This window comes from Capsicum annuum, chromosome 8, assembly GCF_002878395.1.
Source record: "Capsicum annuum cultivar UCD-10X-F1 chromosome 8, UCD10Xv1.1, whole genome shotgun sequence".
Lineage (NCBI taxonomy): Eukaryota > Viridiplantae > Streptophyta > Magnoliopsida > Solanales > Solanaceae > Capsicum > Capsicum annuum.
Window position 1 is genome coordinate 145,609,822 of NC_061118.1, and position 22,349 is coordinate 145,632,170.

The 22,349-nt window shown below is 35.0% G+C and overlaps 2 protein-coding genes across 6 annotated transcripts; both read right to left on the reverse strand.

Moving 5' to 3' along the window:
* Positions 1–1,850: 1,850 nt before the first annotated feature.
* On the reverse strand, positions 1,851–7,066 carry LOC107839206 (AT-rich interactive domain-containing protein 2). 2 transcript variants are annotated; one of them, XM_047394471.1, is made up of 3 exons: positions 6,762–7,066; positions 5,204–6,344; positions 1,851–3,083 (listed from the first exon to the last, which is right to left on the reverse strand). In XM_047394471.1, the coding sequence occupies exons 2-3, from the start codon at positions 6,326–6,328 to the stop codon at positions 2,277–2,279; spliced, it is 1,932 nt and encodes a 643-aa protein (XP_047250427.1). In that variant the 5' UTR covers positions 6,329–6,344; positions 6,762–7,066; the 3' UTR covers positions 1,851–2,276. The 2 variants fall into 2 exon arrangements, with proteins under 2 accessions (XP_047250427.1, XP_016538087.1); XM_016682601.2 differs by lacking the exon at positions 6,762–7,066 and adding an exon at positions 6,407–6,602.
* Positions 7,067–14,778: 7,712 nt separating this feature from the next.
* On the reverse strand, positions 14,779–21,308 carry LOC107839209 (protein DETOXIFICATION 34). 4 transcript variants are annotated; one of them, XM_047394472.1, is made up of 7 exons: positions 18,556–21,308; positions 16,306–16,927; positions 16,165–16,221; positions 15,810–16,048; positions 15,560–15,678; positions 15,256–15,342; positions 14,779–15,102 (listed from the first exon to the last, which is right to left on the reverse strand). In XM_047394472.1, exons 1-7 carry the CDS (start codon positions 21,074–21,076, stop codon positions 15,037–15,039), a joined length of 3,711 nt encoding a protein of 1,236 aa, XP_047250428.1. In that variant the 5' UTR covers positions 21,077–21,308; the 3' UTR covers positions 14,779–15,036. The 4 variants fall into 4 exon arrangements, with proteins under 4 accessions (XP_047250428.1, XP_016538089.1, XP_047250429.1 ...); XM_016682603.2 differs by lacking the exon at positions 18,556–21,308 and adding an exon at positions 17,461–18,394 and having other exon boundaries at positions 16,306–16,931; XM_047394473.1 differs by lacking the exons at positions 14,779–15,102; positions 15,256–15,342; positions 15,560–15,678; positions 15,810–16,048; positions 16,165–16,221 and having other exon boundaries at positions 16,878–16,931.
* Between the last annotated feature and the right edge of the window lie 1,041 nt (positions 21,309–22,349).

Here is a 22,349-nt window from a genome sequence, read left to right on the forward strand (position 1 = left end):
AGGCGGGAATAGCTTTGGTGGAGGACAAGATGCGAGAAATGGGGTTATGTTGATTCGGGCAGGTGATAAGGAAGGATTTTGATGCTCCAGTGCGGAGGTGTGCGACACTGGCTATGAATGATTTTAGGCAGGGGAGAGGTAGACCGAAAAATATTTGAGGGAGGTGATTAGGCATGATATGAAGCAGTTACAGCTTACAGAGGACAAGACCTTTGATAGGAAAGTGTGGAGGATGCGGATTAGGGGGTGAGAGTGCGTCGGTAACAGTAGAAGGGCGTTCTTTATTTGTTTCTGAAGTTTCTTGTTCGTGGGTTGTCTATGGTTTCGGATATATAGTTTTTAGTAGTATCTTGTGGCTGTATTATTATTTCGTGAGTAGCGTTGTTAGATTATTTTGCTTATACAAGTTTATATGCATTTATATTTTGTGTTTGCTATACTGTTATTGGTTCTAAGCCGGGGGTCTATCGGGAACAGCCTCTCTACTTCACCTGAGGTAGTGGTATGATCTACGTACACTCTACCTACTTCACCTGAGGTAGTGGTATAAACTACGTACACTCTACCCTCCCCAGACCCCATTAGGTGGAAATACACTGGGTATGTTGTTGTTGTTGTTGTTATGCAGAGCCAAAACTTGATATTTCTATTGTCAAACAGATAACAACATGCCAATGTAATCCCACAAGGTGGTCTATGGCCAAACAGATATTTAGCAAAAAATATCAAAAAAAATGTGCTTCCAAAACCTATGGCCAGATGGGTCCATAGATAATTGAAAACAGATCAACTTGAAATGGGAGAAACAAAATAACAGGAAAGCAATTTATCTTAAATACACAACTATACACTCTAAGTAATGTCTATGTCACTTGTAACCAAAAAGGGCTAGAGATCGTGTCAACTTTGCACATAGCTGCAACCATTAATTGTGTTTGGCACAAATCTACACCTATTTTGCAAGTGGCTAAAATCTATACAGCATGTTTGCTACATAAAGGATAACAAATCAGGGGTAAAGAAGGTCCTTAGTTCTTCCTAGAGTTAGTCACAGCACAAAAAGGAGGACAATTTGGATAAGTAGTTGTATGTTCATCTATTTGCATGGCCAAGCAAAGGTCCAATTCAAGGATGTTCTAAGTAGACAGAAGACAAGAGACTTCAACAACAACAAATGCAATGTATTCCCACAAAGTGGGGTCTGGCGAGGGTAAAATGTACGCAGTTCATATCGCTACCTCCAAAGAAGTAGAGAGGTTGTTTCCGATAGACCCCCGGCACGAGATAAAGAATAGTAAACAAAGTTGTGACGAAGCATGAAGCAGGATGGAAGGCTTGACAGGAATAAAGAACAATACGAAATAAGAGAGCTAATAGCCATATGCAATAAGAAATAAGAAATATGAAATAGGACACCCGCCTAGTAGTAACCTACACTCACAGACCAAAAACACCCACCACACTCAAACTCTCCTGACTAGCGGCTCCTATCTATGGACACAGTCCTAGGATTACTAACCCGGCTAAACGGGAGCTCTCCTAACTACTTGCTACAACCTACGCACTCCCCCTAGCCTTCTACCCTTATCCGCAACCTTTACACCTTCCTACCTAAGGGGTCTTGTCCTCAGTAAGCTAAAACTACTCCATGTCATGTCTAATCACTTCCCTACAGTATTTCTTCGGCCTACCCTACTCCTGAAGCCATCCAAAGCTAGCCTCTCACACCTACGAACTGGGGCATCCGTGCCCCTCCTCAACAGAAGACGAGACTTAAAAATATAAAACAGAGTAGCTTTGCTGGCATGATCCAACAAAATCATCTATACTAGCTAGCAACAAAAAATGTACACAAAAAAACAAAAACCTGTAAGTCTGAATCATCAATTCACCAGTTAACCTGAATTAAAAGGACCATTCAGAGGTTTATATACAACGAAAAACAAGGTAACTGATAGAAAAGAATTCACCAAATAAAGGAACAATGGTAACTTTTTAGTTAAGAGCAGAACGCATATCTATGAACTCAGAGACTTAGATGCTGGGTGAAAAATTGTGTTCATAGAAGTCTTGTTTCTTTGATTCAAGCACTGCCAATTTCTAAAGGGGGTGTAACCTGTGTATATTGAGAAATGCAGACCAAAATTGATAACGGTAAACCTCCTTTAAATCCCAATATACCACCGGCCCAAAAAATCTGCTGACCAAAAAGAGAGCAAGAGAAACCTGGTATTTACATCTCTTAACAAAAGCTACTGATGGTAATCAACTTGTGATTACATGGGACCCAGACGTGCTTTCTTTGGGAAACACAAGGTGGAGAACTTAGGATCCCGCCCAAAACAAATAGACCTAGGTCCACATCCTGATTCATCATCATCACTGTCAACGTCACTTGCATTCATCCTATTCTGCTGATCTATTCGTCGTAGCAGGAAAACATTAAAATAGTAGCATACCAAAGACCCCCTGCTCTTGTGAGGAAAGCACTTAAAAAGTTCAGGCCAGTAACTGAAACTCTCATCCTCAGACGAATGGCTAGACTTCACTATATCATGGAATTTCTGCTCGTCTATTGTGGTCCAAGAGAATGCAACCTTTTCGCCCATGTGGTTAAGTTTCCAGTGATAAAAGGCAGATCCTAGCTCAAGCCTAAGCTTCCTTCTCTTCTCGGCGAGGTGAAAATTGATGCAGTCATAAGAACCTGGATATTCACAACCACATGTATCTTGCCTTCCTTTCCCAACAGGATCTCTTTCAATTAATATTCTGCTCTTTTCATTTTTATCCAGTGGCCAGATACGGGTGCCCAACCATTTAGAGTCAGATTCACGCATATCATTTTTCCATTCTGGAATATCCGCTTGAAACTCTGTCCCAATTGATGTTATTTTCTTGCGCCGGCGGTTCCACCAAACTCCTGACTCTGCAGAAGAGTCAGAAAGTCCGTCTATCAGAGTTCCATCAATATGAGAACCTGAATTTTTCAAAGAATCCTTAGCAGATAGGACCCTTTGGCTGCATCTTGGCCGCTCAGACCCACTATTATCATCATACATAGATGGATGCATTTTCTGTTTTAGCTACAATGCAAAGAAAACATGAATTAAACCAAGCCTTAACACAAGTAAATTAAACATCTTCAACAGAGGCTGAATGTTTGTTATTATCATGAGAGTAAGAAAGAAATGGTCAAAAGGTTCAAAAAATAAAACACACTCGAGCATTCCCCTCTGCATTCTGTGAACTATCACATTTCTAAACCAAGGAATGCTACTTGGTTACCGACTTAGCAGCTTATCTAGCATAAGAGGTACACTGCATAAAAGGTATCACAATTGGAAGCACAGAACTCTCTCCAGATATATAGGTTGAATTAGATATTGCATTGTGGAAGTCCATTAATTATGAATCTGAAACATGCTACACAAAGAGGGAAAATTGAAACAGATAAATATCATTTCTGGGGCAGAAATTTAAATGATGTATATTAGATCCAGGGAATAAATAAATAAGGCTTAGCCATTTAAGGAGAACATAATCACGGAACCATCTAGTCAAGACAAATAATTGGACTGGTACACAGAAGGCCTGCAAAGATCCAACATGCCTTACTTTTATGGTTACTAAGAACATGAATCCATTACAAAATCAAATATGGCATGGTTATTTAGGAATATGACACTAAACAATCTGGAAAACAAACTTCAACCATCCAAATTTGCTGCCATCTTTTCAGCAATACATCAACCTAAAATTTGACAAATCAATAAGAATATACCCCCCACCCCACCCGATTTCTAGCTTTACTGATCAAAATAAAAGAAAAGGCAACCAAACTAAATCATTCCTTCTTTTTATGAAGACAAACAAAAAGCTCAACTAAATTTGCATTACTCCTAAAAAAATATATTAATGCCCATTTAATAGTCGAACAAACTTTGAATAAATACATAAATCATCTATACTTCTATATTGTAGTCCTGTACTCAAATATTTGTCACATTTCCCTTTTCAGAGTTGTACCAGAATGTCTGTCCATTTGAATGAGAGGTATTGGTACATTTTATAAAAAAAAAAAAAAAAAATTGACAAGCCCACTTTTTCTTAACAAAACTTTATCACCTATTCTATGACACAAAATTGAAAATATTACACATGTTTCTCAAGAAATAATAAACACTTCACTTCTTCAACTCTTCTTATCGAACATGTATAGAATTGGGAACAGAATGAATAGTAGCTATTTTTGTCACTTAATCATGTAACATGGAAGATTTTAAGATTAAAAACGGCACAGTTGAAACGCCAATTTGACCAAGAAACTCAAGGAAAAGGATTCATTCATAACAATGAGTTCCCATGAATGTTAATTTCTGTAATAGCACCTTCTGTCTCCAAGGCATTATTGAACTTTTAAAGTTATGCCTGATATCAAGCATAGCACATGAAACTTAGATTTTTTTTGAAAAAGAAAAAATAGTCCTTGCACAACCAGTTAAAGATTATTTTAAAACTCATGACTTTTTCACTGCCCTCTCCCTTCTATATTCCAAGTTCCCCAAAAATCTAGAAATCCAGTCAGACTCAACTTTGCTCATGAACTGCTGCATACCCTGAGTGGAATTATTTAAAAACATATTCTGATAATCTAGAAGAAAAACTGAGCAAAATGCAGCAGACATTTAAAGATAAGTTATATGCATAAAACATAAATGTGCCCTTTAACTTGGTTTCAACTTTCATCTATGCTGTCCAACTTTGGGTGTGCACAAGTAACACTTTTAAACTTGTATAAAGTTGAACAAGTAGACACATGCATCCTATGTGGCCAATTCATGTCCTACATGGCGTCCTACGTGTATTATGCCACATAAGACTCATGCTTGTTCAACTTTGTATAAGTTTAAGTGCTTGCGTGTGCACATCTAAAGTTGGAGGTCCTGGATGTAAATTGAGGCCAAGTTAAGGGCATGCTCATGTATTATGTCTAAGTTATATGATGCATGGAAATCAAACAGCCATGCCCCTTCTCAACTACCATGTTATGTCATCACTCATCAACTTATAAAAATTACAGTTGACATTACACCAGAGCTACACAAATGAAATACTCCATCTGGTAAAGCACAATAAGAATTTTCGAGAAAAAACAAGTACTTAATAAACACTTTGGAGTTTCAATATACAGGAGATTGAGTACCTGCCATACGGAGAATTGAGTACTTGTATCCACATTATGTGCGGAAAGCATTTCATCTCTTAACAAAAGAACCTTCTTCCAAACCACCTCATTCCCATAAGACTTCCACTTAGATCTTTCGGGCAGATGCCCAATGGCAGGATCGCATGGATCCTTTGCAAGTTCAGTAACCCACTTAAGCATGTCCAAGTAAAACTCTCGCTTCCTCTTCCTAGTAATGCCATCTTCCTCAACCAGGCTAAACTTTGCTAGGCCAACGTCATCTTTACCACCTTGAACGTCTCCATTTCCATCATCAATCTTCAGATGTTCTTCATCACAACCGGCCCTCAGCTTTCCATTACGATCTTTCCTCTTCCTAATAATGCAATCTTCCTCATCCCCGTTAAACTTTCTTAGTCCAACTTCATCTGTGCCACCCTCAAATTCTCCATTTTTGTCATCAATTTTCAAATGTTCTTGATCACAACCAACACTCGTCTTTTCATCACTATCCTTCCTCTTCCTAATAAAGCAATCTTTCCCATCCCCACTTAACTTCATTAGCCTAATGTAATTTTTATCGCGCTTATTGCCTTTCTTTGAATCTTCTTCAGCATAAACAACACCAACCTTTTCATCAATCCCCTTTACATCACAAACATTCTCATCCAAACTTCGGTTTTCAACAAAACCCTGAACCTCAATACCATTACTCAACTTTCCATCAACTAAATGATCAAACTCAACCTTCCCACGTCCCTCATCTGAAATCTTCATCAAAACCTCCTCCAAATCCAACTCAAACTCCATCCGAACATCACTTAAACGCGAACGACTTTGCTCAAATTTCAGCATAGCTCTACTCAACACCTCTAAATACTTAACATACACCAACTTCAAAGACAACCCAGAACTTGAATCAAACCCACACTCTTTAGCAACAACACCCCAACACCCACTACTACAAACACTCTGATACCCACCTTTCTCCCTCACAACCAAGTACAATCTGCACAAATTAACTATCTTTCCATCACCTAGCATTGGAGGAAATGGCCTAAAAGACAAACACCCATCAACTTCTTTCAACAAAAGGTTCATGAATTCTGCAACATTATCAACTCTCTTCGACCATCCTGCCATTTTGTAAATCCAAAACCTACAAAAATATTCACAAAATGAAAACCTATACAAGTAAAATGGGGTTTAAAAAAGCGTTACCGTTTCTTGAACAAATGGGAGCAAATGGGTGTTCATGAAAGTCGATTGGTTTTCGCCATTTTTAGGCGGGAAAAAAGTTTCGATCTTCGAGAGGGAAAACAAAAATTGGGGGTGTGGGTGGGGAAGGGGTCTGGGTGGGGCGTGGGGGTGGGGTGTTTTTCGAATTCTTGAATAGGGAGAATACACTACAAAAAATCTGCGCTATTGGGGGAAAATAGAGAGACGTGTGGCAAATAAAGTGAATTTAATCGAGGTGAGTCAATATTGATATAAGTATAGAATAAATTTAATTGAGATGCACAAAAATTGACTCAAACAACAAGATTATCAAAAAAAAATAAATAGAGAGACTTACCAGTAAATTGTGTAATTTGGAAGTTGAGGTGGGTGAGGATGACCTTTTCTTTCTTTGTCTCTTCTCTATTTTTTGGGGGGGGGGGGGGGGGGGGCTTTTGATTTTTCTATGTGTCTTTTTTACTTTCACAAAGTTTTGTGGTAGCCCTTTAGGTATGGGATTTTGCTTGTAGATCTAAAATTTGTGCACTTAAAAGGAAGAAAAAAGAAGAATATACAAAAACAAAAAGAGAGAGAGAGGAGATGATTGGGTGGATTAGGGTTGGAATATAGTGAGAGAATGATTTTTATATTAGGGTTTTTGAGGTTGCACTAAAGCTAATTAGGATGTTGTATTTATATAGAGCTGTCAAAACGGGTTGGACTGAATTTATATGATATTTTGATGGGCTTTAATGGGCTTACCGTTATCCTTGGTGGGCTTTCAAAATGGGTGTAGGGCCATGGATAACTGATTTTGGGATCTCGGTTGAAATTACAATTTAAGTTCATAAATTTTTGTAAGTTTAGTCTCGATAAAAAAATGTGCAAAAATTCGGGTCTAAAGATGTCTAAAGATACAAATCTGTCGAAAATTTGGCATATTTGATGAAGTAGAAAACTGTAAAGATACGAGTCAGGTCAAGATCAGACTTTTTATATATGTGCTTGAAGTTTGACTTATCAAGGTTGTATGTTTGAAGTTTCAGACATATATATGATCAAAATTGAAAATTATTTTGAAAAAAAATACATAAAGAAAACTCCTAAACTTGTCACCATAACTTACTTTTTTAAAGCGCGTGAAAAAAGTAGAAAAAAGTTCTTCTGCCTCTCTCTCTTCTTCAACGTCTTTCTCATTTACACAGTAAACACCCACTCACCCTCAACAATAACAACCCCTACCCCACCCCCACCCCCTCCCCATTCTTCCCTCCTCCCTCAGTGTCCTTCACCCAGTCACACTTCTATCTTCATAAAGAAAAGTACAATACTTATCAACATTAGTAAAGAAATGGTGTTCTTTCATCTTCATAAATTATATGATTGTAAAATTCAAACAAAAAATCAATTCTCAATTTTTTGCCTCCAGCGTCAAAAGTTCAAAGAGAAAGTGTGGAAATGAGTTTATATACAAGGAGTGATCTGACTCAAATGTAGTGCACGATATTAATTTTTTAAAGCGCGTGAAAAAGTTGAAAAAAGTTCTTCAGCCCCTTTTTCTTCTTCAACGTCTTTCTCATTTACACAATAAATACACCCATCCTCAATAGTACCAAACCCCGCCCCACCCCGAACCCCCTCCTCATTATTCCCCCTCCCTTAGTGTCGCCACTCCACCTAGTCACACTTCTATCTTCATAAAGAAAAGTACAATATTTGTCATCATTAGTAAATATGTGGTGTTCTTTCATCTTCATAAATTATGTGATTGCAAAAGTCAAACAAAAAATCAATTGTCAATTTCTTGCCTCCAACATCAAAAGTTCAAAGAGAAGGTGCGGGTATGAGTTTATATACGAGGAGTGATAATGAGTATTGAAAAATTAGAGAACTCCATTAACCAGCTTGAGAAAGCTTGAAATACAACAAATGGGTCATAAGAATTTGTGAAATTAGTTCCAAATTTTATTTGAGGTTCATTGTATTTCTATTTGAGAACTTGTAATTGAAAATTCTAGTGAACCAATTTTTTTTTAATCTATTTGAAATGAATTTTATACTCAATTTGTAAGCAAATATGAAAAACGTGGTTGTTAAACATTTTTCAGATTTTGCAAAAGTGGTATATTTGATTTAATTTATTTTTAGAAATTTAATTTTGATGTATCAATTAAAAAATGACGTGAAATTCCACAAGTAGTAGGTGTACTACATACACCCTATTCGGCTGAAAAAATATTTAAAATATTATATTTTATGAAAAATTACATATATATATATACACAAGATAACTATTACGTATTACATAAAATTCCTTATTTAAAAAGTAATTATTAAAATTTTATATTAATTACATAGGATCCCTTCCTTTTAGACATAGGATCCCTTCCTTTTAGATGTTCTCTCTCTTCCGTCTTATACATCCCATAACATTCAATTTTTGCTCCATTATTGCACTCTTTATTTTATACCCAATTTCAAACTATGTGATTTGGGGGATTTCAAATTTGATCAAATAAGGTCTGTTATTACAAATTATTATGGAATTAATTTATTTCATAATAAATTTTTATAATAATTAGTTGGTCTATTATTTCAAATTATTATGAAAATGATTTATTTCATAATAATTTTTCATAAAATTAAATAATGCATTTTATTTAAGTCATTCAAATTTATCTATATTATAGAAAAGAGATACATTATTTCTTCTATACCTTAATTTGAACTACAATATGCATTACAAATTATTTTGGAAATAAAATCAGATCCAGTTATTTTTATGGTCAACGACTTAAAAGTTGATTTGAAGTATAATATCAAAATTATTTCTCCTTTTTGGTGGCATGTATGATTTTATCAAATTATCTGCTTTTGCAATGTCATTCATAGAAAGCAAAATATAATAAAAATGAATACACTTGCATTATACATAGAAATAAAGTAATAAAAATGAATACACTTGCATTATACATAGAAAATAAAGTATAATACATTTTCATACATATAACATATGCTATTATTGGAGTATAAAAATCATACATATAGCACAGACATCATACATAGAAAGTAAAGTATAATACGTTCTCATACATATAATGTGAAATGTTTTTACTTCAATATAAATCACACATAGAAAGTAAAGTACAGTACATTCACATACATATAGAAAAGGTCAAACCTATCGACAGCCCCCTGAACTTGACACGATCTTTCACTTTGCCACCTCAAGTGGACGTTGTTCACTTTTGGCACCTTAAATAGGTATAAAGTGTGTTATTTTGACACTTTTTTGCACAATCTGAAAAATATGTGATGAGCGTGTGGTACATGCACGCTGATGTGTAAATAATAATAGGACATTTGGCATTTTTATTAAAATAATTAATTTAAATTAAAAAATATAAATTAAATAATTAATTTAATTTAAATTAATTGATATTTCCACCACCCCATCATCTTCTCCACCCCTACCCCCACCCCACCCATAAATTGTCTTCTTCCCCCTCCCCTCACCCCCCGACCCCCCATCCCAATCGTCTTCTTCAGTCCCTCACTCCCCAAATTACGTGTTGAAGTTGACCCCACCCCCACCCCCAAATGTCATCTTCTCCAACACCTCTCCCCCCTCCCCCCAAAAAAAATCCATCTTCTCCAAACACCATAACCTCTCCACCCCACGTACGAATTCATCTTCTCCAAAACACCCCTGCTGTCCCTCCATTTTTGTACATCATTAATAACATTTTTTTTCAAGCAAATAATAAAATCATCAATAACACCATTAATCTTTTCAAGCACATTTTTTTCAAGCAAATAATAACACCATTAACATCATCATCATCTCAATCATCTTTCCACTCTTGTTCTGTTCCTTTCTCTTTCACCTCCCACTCTTGATCAATTTCAAATTCCTCAAATTCGTCATCATCCTCAAACCGTTTCGTCTTAATTGAGAAAGAAGTACAAGGAATCAAGACATCACTAGAAGAAGACGAAGAATCGAAGCAATTCTTCGAGCTTGAACATTTATGTTGATATTATCTCAGTTAGGCATATCATCAACTGGTCATTCTACTTCAAGAAAAGTTGGTTTCTTTCATCCAGTTACTACTAATTCTCAAGTAGTAGCAACATCAAGTATAAGTTCAACTAGCTAAATTTGTCTTCTTCTAGCTAAATTTATCTTCTTATTTTTCGATTTCTTCTTTCTTAAAGAAGTAAGATTCTTGATTTAACCATTTTTTTTCTCTGTTAATTTGATCAATCAAAGAAAAATTAGCATAAGGATGTGTTAAGAAAATGAAAAAAATGGTGGAAAGATAATGGAGTGAAAGAGTAAAGAAGAAAAGAGAATAAAGATAAAAAAATTATGAAAATGCCCCTCAAACGCGTGTGTCACACATCCATTGTTGATTCAGCAAAAAGTGTCAAAATGACACACTTTATACGTACTTGAGGTGTCAAAAGTGAACAACGTCCACTTAAGGTGTCTAAGTGAAAGATCGTGCCAAGTTCAGGGGGCCGCCGATGGGTTTGACCTATAAAAAATGTTGTTATTGGAGTGTAAATTATACATATAACACTAACATAGTGACATCATACATAGAATAAAAATGTGTAATACATTTTCATACGTGTAAATTTCATAAACAATGTCAAAATATCATTCAAATTGGGTAATGTAATATAATTTCTCATACAATATTCTGCAAGTTTTTACTAAAAAATAAATACACTAAGAGGGGGTGGAGGCGTCGTTGTCTTTTTGTGATGGCGACAGTGGGAGAGGAACGAAAAACGACGTCAATCTTGATGGCTGGACGCCCTTGCGTGTTCACCGGAGTGAGGAAGATAAGTGGAGTAGTGAAGGCATCATTGACTGTTCGTGATGGCGCCGGTGGTGGCGATAGTGGGAGAGGAACGAGAAACGACGTCGATCTTGGCAGCTGGTCACCTTTGTGTGTTCACCGACATGAGGAAGAGGAGTGGAGCGGTGAATGGCGATGACAATCGTAAACCATCAGCGACGTCGTTGATTTTTTTTAAGGAGATGAAGAAAGATGTTTCAGGGTATTTTTTGAATTTGAATTATAGTTACTATTTAAGCATCCACAAAATCGAAACATTAATTACTGTCGTTATCAAGGTAAGAAAATAATTGAATCTGATTTTATTTTCATAATTTAAGGAGAAACAGTTTCCTCATACATTGGAGTTACGTATGAGGTGCATTGACATGTATATGTATTTTTTCAAATCTGGGAGAGAGAAAGTCAATCCGGGATCTTATGTAATTAATTTCATTTAAGATGAGATTTATGTTGTTTATACATATTTTATTGAGTTTAAGAATTCAGTTGGCAAAGAATTGAACGAGAAAGTCCAGAATCCAAACTCAGACAAGTATAAAGTCCATTGGATCATTTCTCATAAATTAAATGATGGTCCAGAAGTAAGTATTAGTACAATTCTCCTTACAATTCGAAATAATTAAAATACATTTAAAAAAATATTTTAGACAATGTACACAATTTTTTTTCAACATTAACACTATAATTCAAGCAGAGTTTAGTATTTTGTACAATAACTTTAATATTTTGAGAAATGCATTGAGTGATAAATATTACTCCCTCCGTCCCAAATTATTCGTCCCAAATTTTCTAATTTGATTTCTCATATTACTCCCTCCGTCTCCAATTATTCGTCCCAAATTATTCGTCCCAAATTTTCTAATTTGATTTCTCATTTTAAACTAAACAAGTATTATTAAATACCTATTTTTAGATTGTGGACAAGTATTGTTGGACAGAAGGTGTAACTAGGGTTGTGCATAAAATATCAAAAATCGAATTACCAAATCGAACCAAAAAATTTGATAATTGGTATTTGGTAATTCGGTATTTGATATGGTATTTGGATATAAAATTTCAGCATTTTGATATTCGAAATTGGGTTTGGTGCAAGATATTAAAACCATTTGGTATACGGTATTTATCATATATATATATATATATATATATATATATATATATATATGATATGTCTAACTAACCTAATAGACAATAGTATTAGTCATACCAAAGAATTATCAAATATCGTACTGAACCGAATTTAATTTGCCGATTACCGAATTATCGAACCGATATTTAAAAGTATGGTATATGATATCTATTCCCAAATGCCGATTACCAAATTATCGAACCCGAACTTTGAAAATTCCAAATCAAATATCAAACGTCCACCCCTAGGTGTAACACTCTAAAAATTCAAGCCAAAATTAGAACCATGCTTTAAGTATTATTATACAGCGAATGCGAATAGATTTTAACCAAAATTGAATTTTCAGAACTTGGGAAAAGAAAATAAGAAACGGATTTTTTTTTTTAACCAAAATTGAATTTGCTGAACTTGGGAAAAGAAAATAAGAAACAGAATTTTTTTAAACCAAAATTGAATTTGCAGAACTTGGGAAAAGAAAATAAGAAATAGAAAAATAAATGTAGGAATTTTTGGGTTATCGTAATATTTTGTTTGGTTTGCAAGTTTTTGACTAACCGATGCAGAGTATTAGTTTTTCACATTTAAATTGGAATCATTTCATTTTCTTATAAAGAGAAATAAATTTCATACCTATAATTGACATGATAATAAAAAATTGGATCAGAGATGGTAATGACCAATTTAATTATCATGAAACTACCACAGAACCATGATGTACTATGTTTAAGTTTGACATATGACGTTTGTTAGGTTCGAAATCGAGAGAGCGTCATACAGAAACTTAAAATTTGTAAATCATGAGATGATAAATCAAATGACAAAGAAAACAATACTAAAAATATATTAATGATATTGTTTGGTCAAACGACCTATATATCAAAAATAATATTGAAAAAAACATAACCTATTGGGAGAAATCTCCCCTAAACAAAGGCTCTTTAATGACTACATTGTGGATGCTATTGTGTTATGGTATGAGAAGGGGGGTCTTCTATTTACAGATGACCAAAACTTTTCCTCCAAGAAAGAGGTTAGCCAAATATGTAAAAGAATTATAATTTTTTTTTTCAGGAAAAGTAAAAGTAATTATGGTAACTTTTATTTTTCTTCTAAGAAAAAATAAAACTTAAATATAGTAAGAAAATCAGGACAAAAACCCTAACAAAGTTAATATTAATTTGCATTTTTGGGGTTATTACAATATTTCCTCCTTAGGAACATTCGTCCTCGAATGAAACTGATTAGATTGAAAGAAATGATAACTGAAAGTACATACTGGACATGAACAATTGAAACATGACTACACGACTGACATTTCTTAGATTCATACTGAGAATACATGACTGAACTGACTCATGAATACATGACTGATATTTTTAATGACCGAGTCTTCTCACAAGGAGAATGCATATCTGATGCATGAACACATGACTGATTTGATACATGAACATATGATAGAATATGCAATGATAAATGGATACCAAGTTTAAAATGGGATTCTAAACATGAACTGGACACCAAGTTGTAACTGAAATCTGAACATGAAACTGAAAGGTTTAAGGAAAGCTGTTATCTTGCGCTGAGTCTGAATTAGCGGAGAAGAGGTGAAGATACTTGGTACGCATGTCTGCTTCTGCTTCCCAATTAGCTCCCTCAATTGACTGATTCCGCCAAAGAACTTTGACTAGAGGGACTTCTTTGTTCCTCAGTCTGCGAGTCTGGTAGTCAAGAATTTCGACTGGAATCTCTTCAAAAGAGAGATTGTTCTGAATGTCTACGCCCTCAACAGGGACTACGAAGATAAATAATGATGTACTTCTAATTTCTAAAATCCTTGAAATGTTCAATAAAATGGCCTAAAGGTAATTATTTCTATTCTCTTCGAAAAATAAATTACAATGAATTAAAAGCTAATGACAATAACCTAATGTTTGGTTCATTTTAGGCTTTATATTTGCCTCATTTTATTTTCTTTTTCTAAATATAAAAAGAAAAAAAAGTGGAATATTATCATTATTATGCTTTGTATCTAATTGATATATACTAACAATGGTGAGAAAAAAAAATCTAGATTATAAAATTTTTTCTGGATACTATGACTAATGTGGTTATTTGGTTAATGGTTACAACTTACAAGACGAGTGTGTTATGATTTTGAATTGAAATTTATGAACACAATAAATAAATTTATAATTACGTGACTGTTTTTAAAATTTGCCTAATCTATTTAGCTAAGACAATTTTATTTTTATTTTTAAAAAATGCACCAAGGGAAGTATCACGCATTTTGAACTGTTTTAGAATAAGACGAATTTAACGTAAAAATCAAGATATCTCATCCTTAATTTAAGGGGGAAAAAATACTAATAAAGTAGTGAAAATGGATGTATTTTTACATTAACATTTTCATCTACACCAAAAGAACCAAAAAAAAAAGGTTAAAATTGTCTTTGATATATCTAACACGTTAAGAACCTGTATAAAATTTATACTATGAACATAGAGTCATGATTTTAATAAAAAAAAAAATCTATAATTATGTGAGTATTTATACTATGAACGTCGACTTCTCGTATCAAACTTCTATTTGGCCAATTGGATAATATCATCTTCAAAATTTGATAGGAATGTTATTTAATTTCCAATTCATCAGATATCCCACTCCATTTTCTCATTCTCTCTGATGCCTGTTCCACCTGAAATTAAATAGCAAAAATGGCTTTGTTATTTACAATTATGTGGTTAATAAAAAGCCAACAATTGAAAAAAAGTCCCTATTAATATTTGAGAAAAAAAAAAAGATTAGTAGTAGAACATGACAGTACTATCATATTGAAGCAAATAATTACCTCTTCGTTCCAATTGGTTTTGTATACGATAACACAAAGAATTACAGTTTGCAGAAAAGTTCCAAATATCATGCCCATCCATATTCCCTAAACAAAAGAGAGGTAAAAAAAAAAAATGAAGTGACATTTAAGAGGTGTAATGTAGGCAATCCATTCAGACACGGGCATCAATGGTTAATTGCATGACTTAAAACCGTGACTTACATTTCACCGGAAAACAACTTTACCATTGCTCCGAGGTTCCCTAGAGCTAAAACTTAACCCAAAGCTAAATTCATACTAGTACAAAGATTTGTGCTGTTACCTGGACTCCCAACTTTGTTTTATAGCCTAAGAGGAATCCAAGTGGGAGGCCAATGGCATAGTAGCAACCCAAGTTTATGTATGCCACCAGTGCTTGCCATCCTCCTCCAACAGCAACACCTGCACAATTATAAGCAGTCTAATTTATTCTCTGAGTTTGTACAAAATAGTGAAAAATAAATAAATTACTATACTATGGTTTGGTGCATCAATTGATGTATTTTTAGTAAGAAACAAATATGTTTTGGTACCTGATATAACTGGCTGGACACTATTAAGCAGCATGGTCACAGCAAGAAGATAGGCCAACTTAGAAACTGCTTTTTGCATTTTCTCACTGCTTGTGAACAGCAATGCAAAATGGTCCTTTGTTAATATGATTAGTACCATGCAAAATATGCCAATTATAAGAGATTCAGCAACTGTGACAAAGACCGAATACTTTGCAGCCCTTGGGTGGCCTGATCCAAGCTCGTTGGAAACGCGAACGCTGCAATATCAACAAATGTTTGATGAACTTTTGTGCACTGACAATGTACAAAATTTCTATGTTATCGGGTTGAAATGTCCTGCTATAACTAGTGGCTGTCGATACTAATTGCATACCTTATTGCTGCGTTAATTCCAATGAACAACATGCCTTCCCATCCATTAAGGTTCATACTGAAACAATGAGGGGAGAAAAATCTAAGCTCGAAAAATAGAACAGTTTATAAAGAAGGTAAGTGCATATTTACGAGATTTTACCAAATAGAAAGAGATCCAACGGCAAGGACCGGATCCTCAAGATGTCCGGTTAGAACAATGATGGTCATGAAATACCAAATCTCCAGACAAATCATCACTGCTGATGCTACAGAAAGCTTTACGAAGGGCCAAAGTTCCTTTAAGGCCAACCAAGACAACCCTCTCCAACTATCTTTGCACCAGCCAACAATATAAACCACTTGAGCAAGAGCAATGGCCCAAGCAGAAAAATCATAGGCTGCAGCAGCACCAGTAACGCCCCATCGGAAGACTCTGATGAAAAGAAAGAGCACCCCGACATGCATGACCAAAGCCATAAACCCGACCCAAGCCAGAATAGTGACATTGCTTTGTGCTTGTAAGAACTTTTGGGTCGGGAAGTTGATGGCGAGGGAGAACATTTGAGGTATTATTTGTATCGAGAATTTTCCAGCTAACTCTGCTATGTCATCTCTTTGGCCTAACAACTTCAGTATCGGTGTAGAGAAGATGTAGAGTGGCATTATGCAGAAGCAAGAAGCACCAAGGATTATCCATGATCTCTGCAAGTAAACTCCTAACAATTCTATTTGGCCTGCACCAAATGCTTGTCCACAAAGTGTCTCAAGTGCACTACCCATGCCTAACTGATAATTAAAAAAAATAAATTAAAAATTAGAAAGCTAACATAAGCAATAACCTGAAAGCATGCTTGTTTCACATTATGCACATTACATGAATTTCTACAGTATAATTGAGATTTTACATCACTTCAAATTTGATAATCAACATCCTAGTTCTGTTGCATACCAAATTATTTGTGATCTATAATCATAAGTCTCATCAAATAGCCTGACATAAACCGGCTTATCTCTGATTTACTACATTTTACAGATCACGACAACAATAACAACAACTACGCTGCTATTCCAAGCAAGTTGGGGGTCGGCTATATGGATAATCAAGTGCCCGCATTACTCCATTTAGACCTGTTTCTGTCCAAAATTATTACATAGAAAGCCAAGATTATATTTGATGAACTGTCAAATGAATAACACAAGACTTCGAAATTATATAGCATGATCACGAAGAAATATCATCCTTGAGGGACACAAACTGGCAAAAATTGAAAAAGAACAGAACTTTGAGACGAGGAAGAACAAGAAAGAACCTAACCAAGAATCCGAATGAAAAATTTGCTATAACTGATAGAGAAATGGCAACAGCGGAGAGCTCTACATCACCAATATGTCCTACAAATATACTTGTGAAAGAATTAATTCCATAATTACACAGAATATTAAAGGCTATGGGACCTGCAATAGTCCATAACTTCCCAGATTCCATGCTAATCAAGTTTTTCAAATCTTGAAAGCCTTGCACTGGTGGATAATCCGCCAGCAAGGTAGATGGAGCCGAGTGTAGCTCAATTGCCTCCATGGAGGAGGAGCCGGCATATAAAGGTGTCTCCACGGATGACTCGCCCAGTGTTTCCATTTCCAAGCTGCCAAACGTCTTTGTTGGTGAGAGTGCAGAGTAGGCTACCTCTGCTCTCTTTTGACCATTTTCATTCCCCCCTTCAATCTTTACACTCTTGGTAAGCACTATTTTCCTTTTATCTTGGGAAAATTTTGTTACTAAGTTGACAATTTAGGAAAGCATTTCTCCTTTTTTTCTTGCTTGTTTGTGTTAAGAGTATATGGTCTTTCTTAATTCAATTTTCTGTTATATTCTAAAGCTACAAAAGAGGAAAGTATTGACAAATGGTTAGTTATTATTGTTGTAATCAGTCTGTTATGTAAATTAAACTAGGGAAAGTAAAGTGTGGTTATAATTGGGCAGGTACAAACCTTAAACTCATTTTTACTTTTACTTGACACATTTGACAAAATCTGAAAAAAGAAAAAATTAATTTTGATACAAAGATTTTTAATAGATAATAATTTCTTTTAAAAAATAGGATTAACTTTTTCCCATAGATCTCATTTTAGTCCAATATACCATCAACTACCAATAAAAATATATCCACTAAATAATTTCTTCATTACAAAATTTTCATGCAAACAAGATTCTCTACATTCATAAATACATTTTACAAAAATCCCATGATGAGCATTATGCTACTAATTCTCAGTATGGGATTTCTGAAGACTAACAAAAGGAAACTCTACATTCAGTGAAGCTAGGGAAAATCAACTTGCATACTAGTTGAGAAGCAGACCTAAACTGAAGCTTGAGAGTCTTTTGAATATATTGAATGTGGATTATAACCTGAGCTGGAACCTCCATCTCGTGATGTACCGATACTCGAATCAACTCCTACCCTGCGAAATGATTCGCCCGATACTAATGCTTGGAGAAGCTTTGGAGGTGGAGGCGTTGTCACCTCGACTACTCCTTCCAACATTTTCACCACCATTCCCATGGAAGGCCTCATTGATTCATCGTCCTGAATGCACCAAATCGCTATCAATCCCACACGCTCAGCCTCCGCGACATTGTATGTTCCACATAGTCTTTCATCCATGACTGCTGCAATGTTTCCCTCGACTATCTGGCGAGCTGCCCATGGTGGGAAAAACCATTTATCGTCTGTTCCACCTACTTCACCTCTAGCTGAAGGGGGTGTCTCTACATTGCGCCGACCACTTATCAGTTCCAATAATGTCATGCCATAGCTATATACATCGGCTTTAGTTGTGATCGCCAATCCGGAGATCCACTCGGGTGCAACATAGCCCCAGGTACCCCTCATGGTTGCCAACACTCTACTAAAGTCCCTACCAAGGAGCTTTGCAAGTCCAAAATCAGAAACCTTTGCTGAAAAATCCTCATCTAGCAGAATATTCTCTGGTTTGATGTCACAGTGTATTATACAATTGCGACACCCTTCGTGTAAATAAGCGATACCTTTTGCTGTCCCAGCAGCAATTCGGAATCTAACATCCCAACTTAGATTCTGACCATCTCGCCTTAAATATGCGCTAAGTGGACCCTTTGACATGTACTCATAAACCAGAAGCCTATGAGAATTTTCAAAGCAAAATCCCCTCAACCTCACTAAATTAACATGCTGAATGTTTCCTATTGTGCACACCTCAGCTCGAAATTCCTTTTCACCACCACCAGGTCTTTCAAGTCTCTTCACAGCCACGAGTGAAGAATCCGATAGTTCCCCTAGGAACACAGTTCCAAAGCCACCATGACCAAGCTTCTCCGAGAATCCCTTCGTTGCAGCATTAAGCTCTTTGGATGAAAACACCTTCAAATTCATTATAGGAAATACATCTTCCTCATCTTGTTTCTTCTTCCTTATTCTTCTCCTCCTAAATACCAAGAAAGTCCCAATTCCAACTGACAGAATTACCACAAATCCACCGATCATTTCGATCACAAGTAATCTGCTTTGTATCTGCTTCTTTTGATTATTCCCTCCTCCCTTAACTCTTACATATAGCTTATCCTCAATAGTGCTGTCAGAACTAAGATTTCTGAGATTGAGCAATGTACCATATAAAATCGTGCACAAATTAGTCCTCTCATTGTGATACAAACCAATACAAGAACAATAACCTAAACATTCTTTCTCACATTCACTTCTACTTACAGTATTTGAAACTACCCTTGCCCCATCATATCCAACCATTCCAACCTCCTCAAATCCATCATTCTCACTACAAACTTCATTACTCTCGCGGCGACACCCGCCCGAAAACTCCCCTGCATCCCATGAATCACCATCCAAAGGGCTGAACCCTGGTAAGCACTTGCAAGGATTCAATGACATACTATTACAGAACCCCAAATTCCCACACAAACCGTAAGTTCTACACACATTCTCTGGCTGTGACCAGAACATGCTCCAACTTTGTGCCTGTTGGATCCAAGTAAATTGTTTAATCTGTCCATTGAAATCCACCATGAACCTAGTCAAAGGAGGTGGCATTCCATTCTCTAATGCCACCTCTGAGTATCCAAATGATGCCATAGGAGTAAAAGGTGCTATAAAATTGAACTTATAAATGTAAGGAACAGTCATTTCTGGTATCCCAACAAATGCATTATCACTCCAATTCCCAGTAGACCAATATGGACGAGTACCATTGTAAAAAAGAGCTATCTCACCATAGCTTTGTGGTTGCAGCCTTAAAGAGTACCTTCCAGGTGATGGGTCATTAGTACTTTTCCAAGATGTCAGCCATTTTGTAGCAGTCAAGTTCATCCCAGGAAGCCATGTATCTGTAGGAAAATCAAAACTTTGCCACACCAAACTCCCTTCATCAGTAACAAGAACCAAATTCCCTTGGTCCAATAGCTTCACAACACTACCTTTCTCCAAGTTAGTTGTCTCCCACACAATACTTCTTGAATCTTCCTTCAGCACTAATTTCCCATCCTCAGTAATCTCCAAAGCAGCTAAAGATGGATTCTTTATAGGCCTCTCACGATTAGCAACCCAAACATAAGTAGGTGTAGGGATTGAAGCAAACCAAATCCCAAAATACCATTTCTCTTCATCATTAGTCTTGAAAAACCCCATTTCAAATGTGTTGTTTTCACTCTGAACAGTGTCCTTCCCCCTCAGCACAACTTTAGATTTGTTCAAAGATTCCAACTTTATGCTCTTTTTCAGAGATCCCAACTTTCTTCCAGTTGAAAAAGACTCTTTAAAGGGTTCAGCTACATGGGTCATTTTCACATTATGCATTCTTGATTTTTCTGCTTCTGAACTGACCCCAAATGACATAGAAATTGAAATGACAAGTAAAACAAGAAGTTTCTGTAGAATCATGGTGATGAATTTTGCTTAGGTGAAGTAAAGATTTTGGTTATTAGGGGACATTGAGTGGGAAGTTGAGAGAATATTTGTAGTGCTGCTGCTTTTGAGAAATTCAGTGTAGGAAAATAATAGTGAAGTTTGTCAGTAACATACTGCTAAAAGCTGCCACACACGGACGAGATATAAAGGGCAGACATGTAGAATTTACTGTTGTAACCTTGTACACTTGCTCCCCTGAGAGGAATAATATATAATCTTTGCTTCTTGTACTTTGTCCCTCCATGCCCATTTATGTTGAGCTGTTTTCACTAAAAATTTATAGTTTAAGGGGAAAAAAAAATAAAAAACTTTGAGAATATTATGATTTAAATTACATTGTATGAATATAAATTTATGTCGTTATAATTCATTCTATTAAAAGTAAAATAATAAGTCAAAGTTAAATTATTAAATAATTTAGTAAGAGTTTATTGTACGCTGTATTTTTGTAAAAGACTTTTTCCCTGGCTTGAATACTTAATCTCCCCATCATATGACAATAATTTTACTATTACTAAATATATAAAAAGATACTCCGTCCATCCTAATTTGTTATGATAAAATTTAGATTTTAATAGTTAGACTAATTTATTTTAATCATATATTTAGATATAATCTATAAGAATGAAAAAGAATTTATATTTAAAAATTAAATAAAAATACTATAAATCATGAAAATTATAATTTTTAAAGCTTATAAATAGATCATGGCCGAAATAAATTTTTTCTTATTTGAATATTAAAATTCAAATTATGTCGTCAAAATTGGAAAAGAGGAGGTATCATTTTTTTTAGACGGACTCAAAAGAAAAGAGTGTTACGTAAATTGAACGGAAGGAGTAAAAGGGTGGGATAATATAGTTGATTGAGGGTAAAATTGTCAATTAAGAATATTTTGAGTTGAAAAGTATGCAGTGGAAAGAGAAGCTTGTTTTTTTCTTTGATGGTATTGTTATTCGTTTATATTTTCGAATATTTCTCCAAAATTATAATCTCTTAGGAATCATTTGGTAGATTGTATAAAAATAATATAAAATATGATGTATTAGTAATACTTGCGTTAGTTATATTTATATTTTTCTTATATAATGTTTGATTTGATGTATTAAAAATAACATGAATTAAATAATTTTTTTAAAAAAAAATTAATTTTTTACGAAAATATCCTTCATATATATGTTGAAAAGAATGTAATTTTTTTTTAGCGATAATAGTGTCTTTAATCATGTTAATGCATGTATTGGAC

Coding starts and splice junctions, on each gene's coding strand:
- LOC107839209 (XM_047394472.1), bottom strand. CDS start 21,076: ATGATTCTACAGAAACTTCTTGTTTTACTTGTCATTTCAATTTCTATG. Junction 16,928..18,555: donor AGATGGAGGTTCCAGCTCAG/GTTATAATCCAC, acceptor ATTATCAGTTAG/GCATGGGTAGTGCACTTGAG. Junction 16,049..16,164: donor GGAATTAACGCAGCAATAAG/GTATGCAATTAG, acceptor TTGATATTGCAG/CGTTCGCGTTTCCAACGAGC.
- LOC107839206 (XM_047394471.1), bottom strand. CDS start 6,328: ATGGCAGGATGGTCGAAGAGAGTTGATAATGTTGCAGAATTCATGAAC. Junction 3,084..5,203: donor CTCAATTCTCCGTATGGCAG/GTACTCAATCTC, acceptor TTTGCATTGTAG/CTAAAACAGAAAATGCATCC.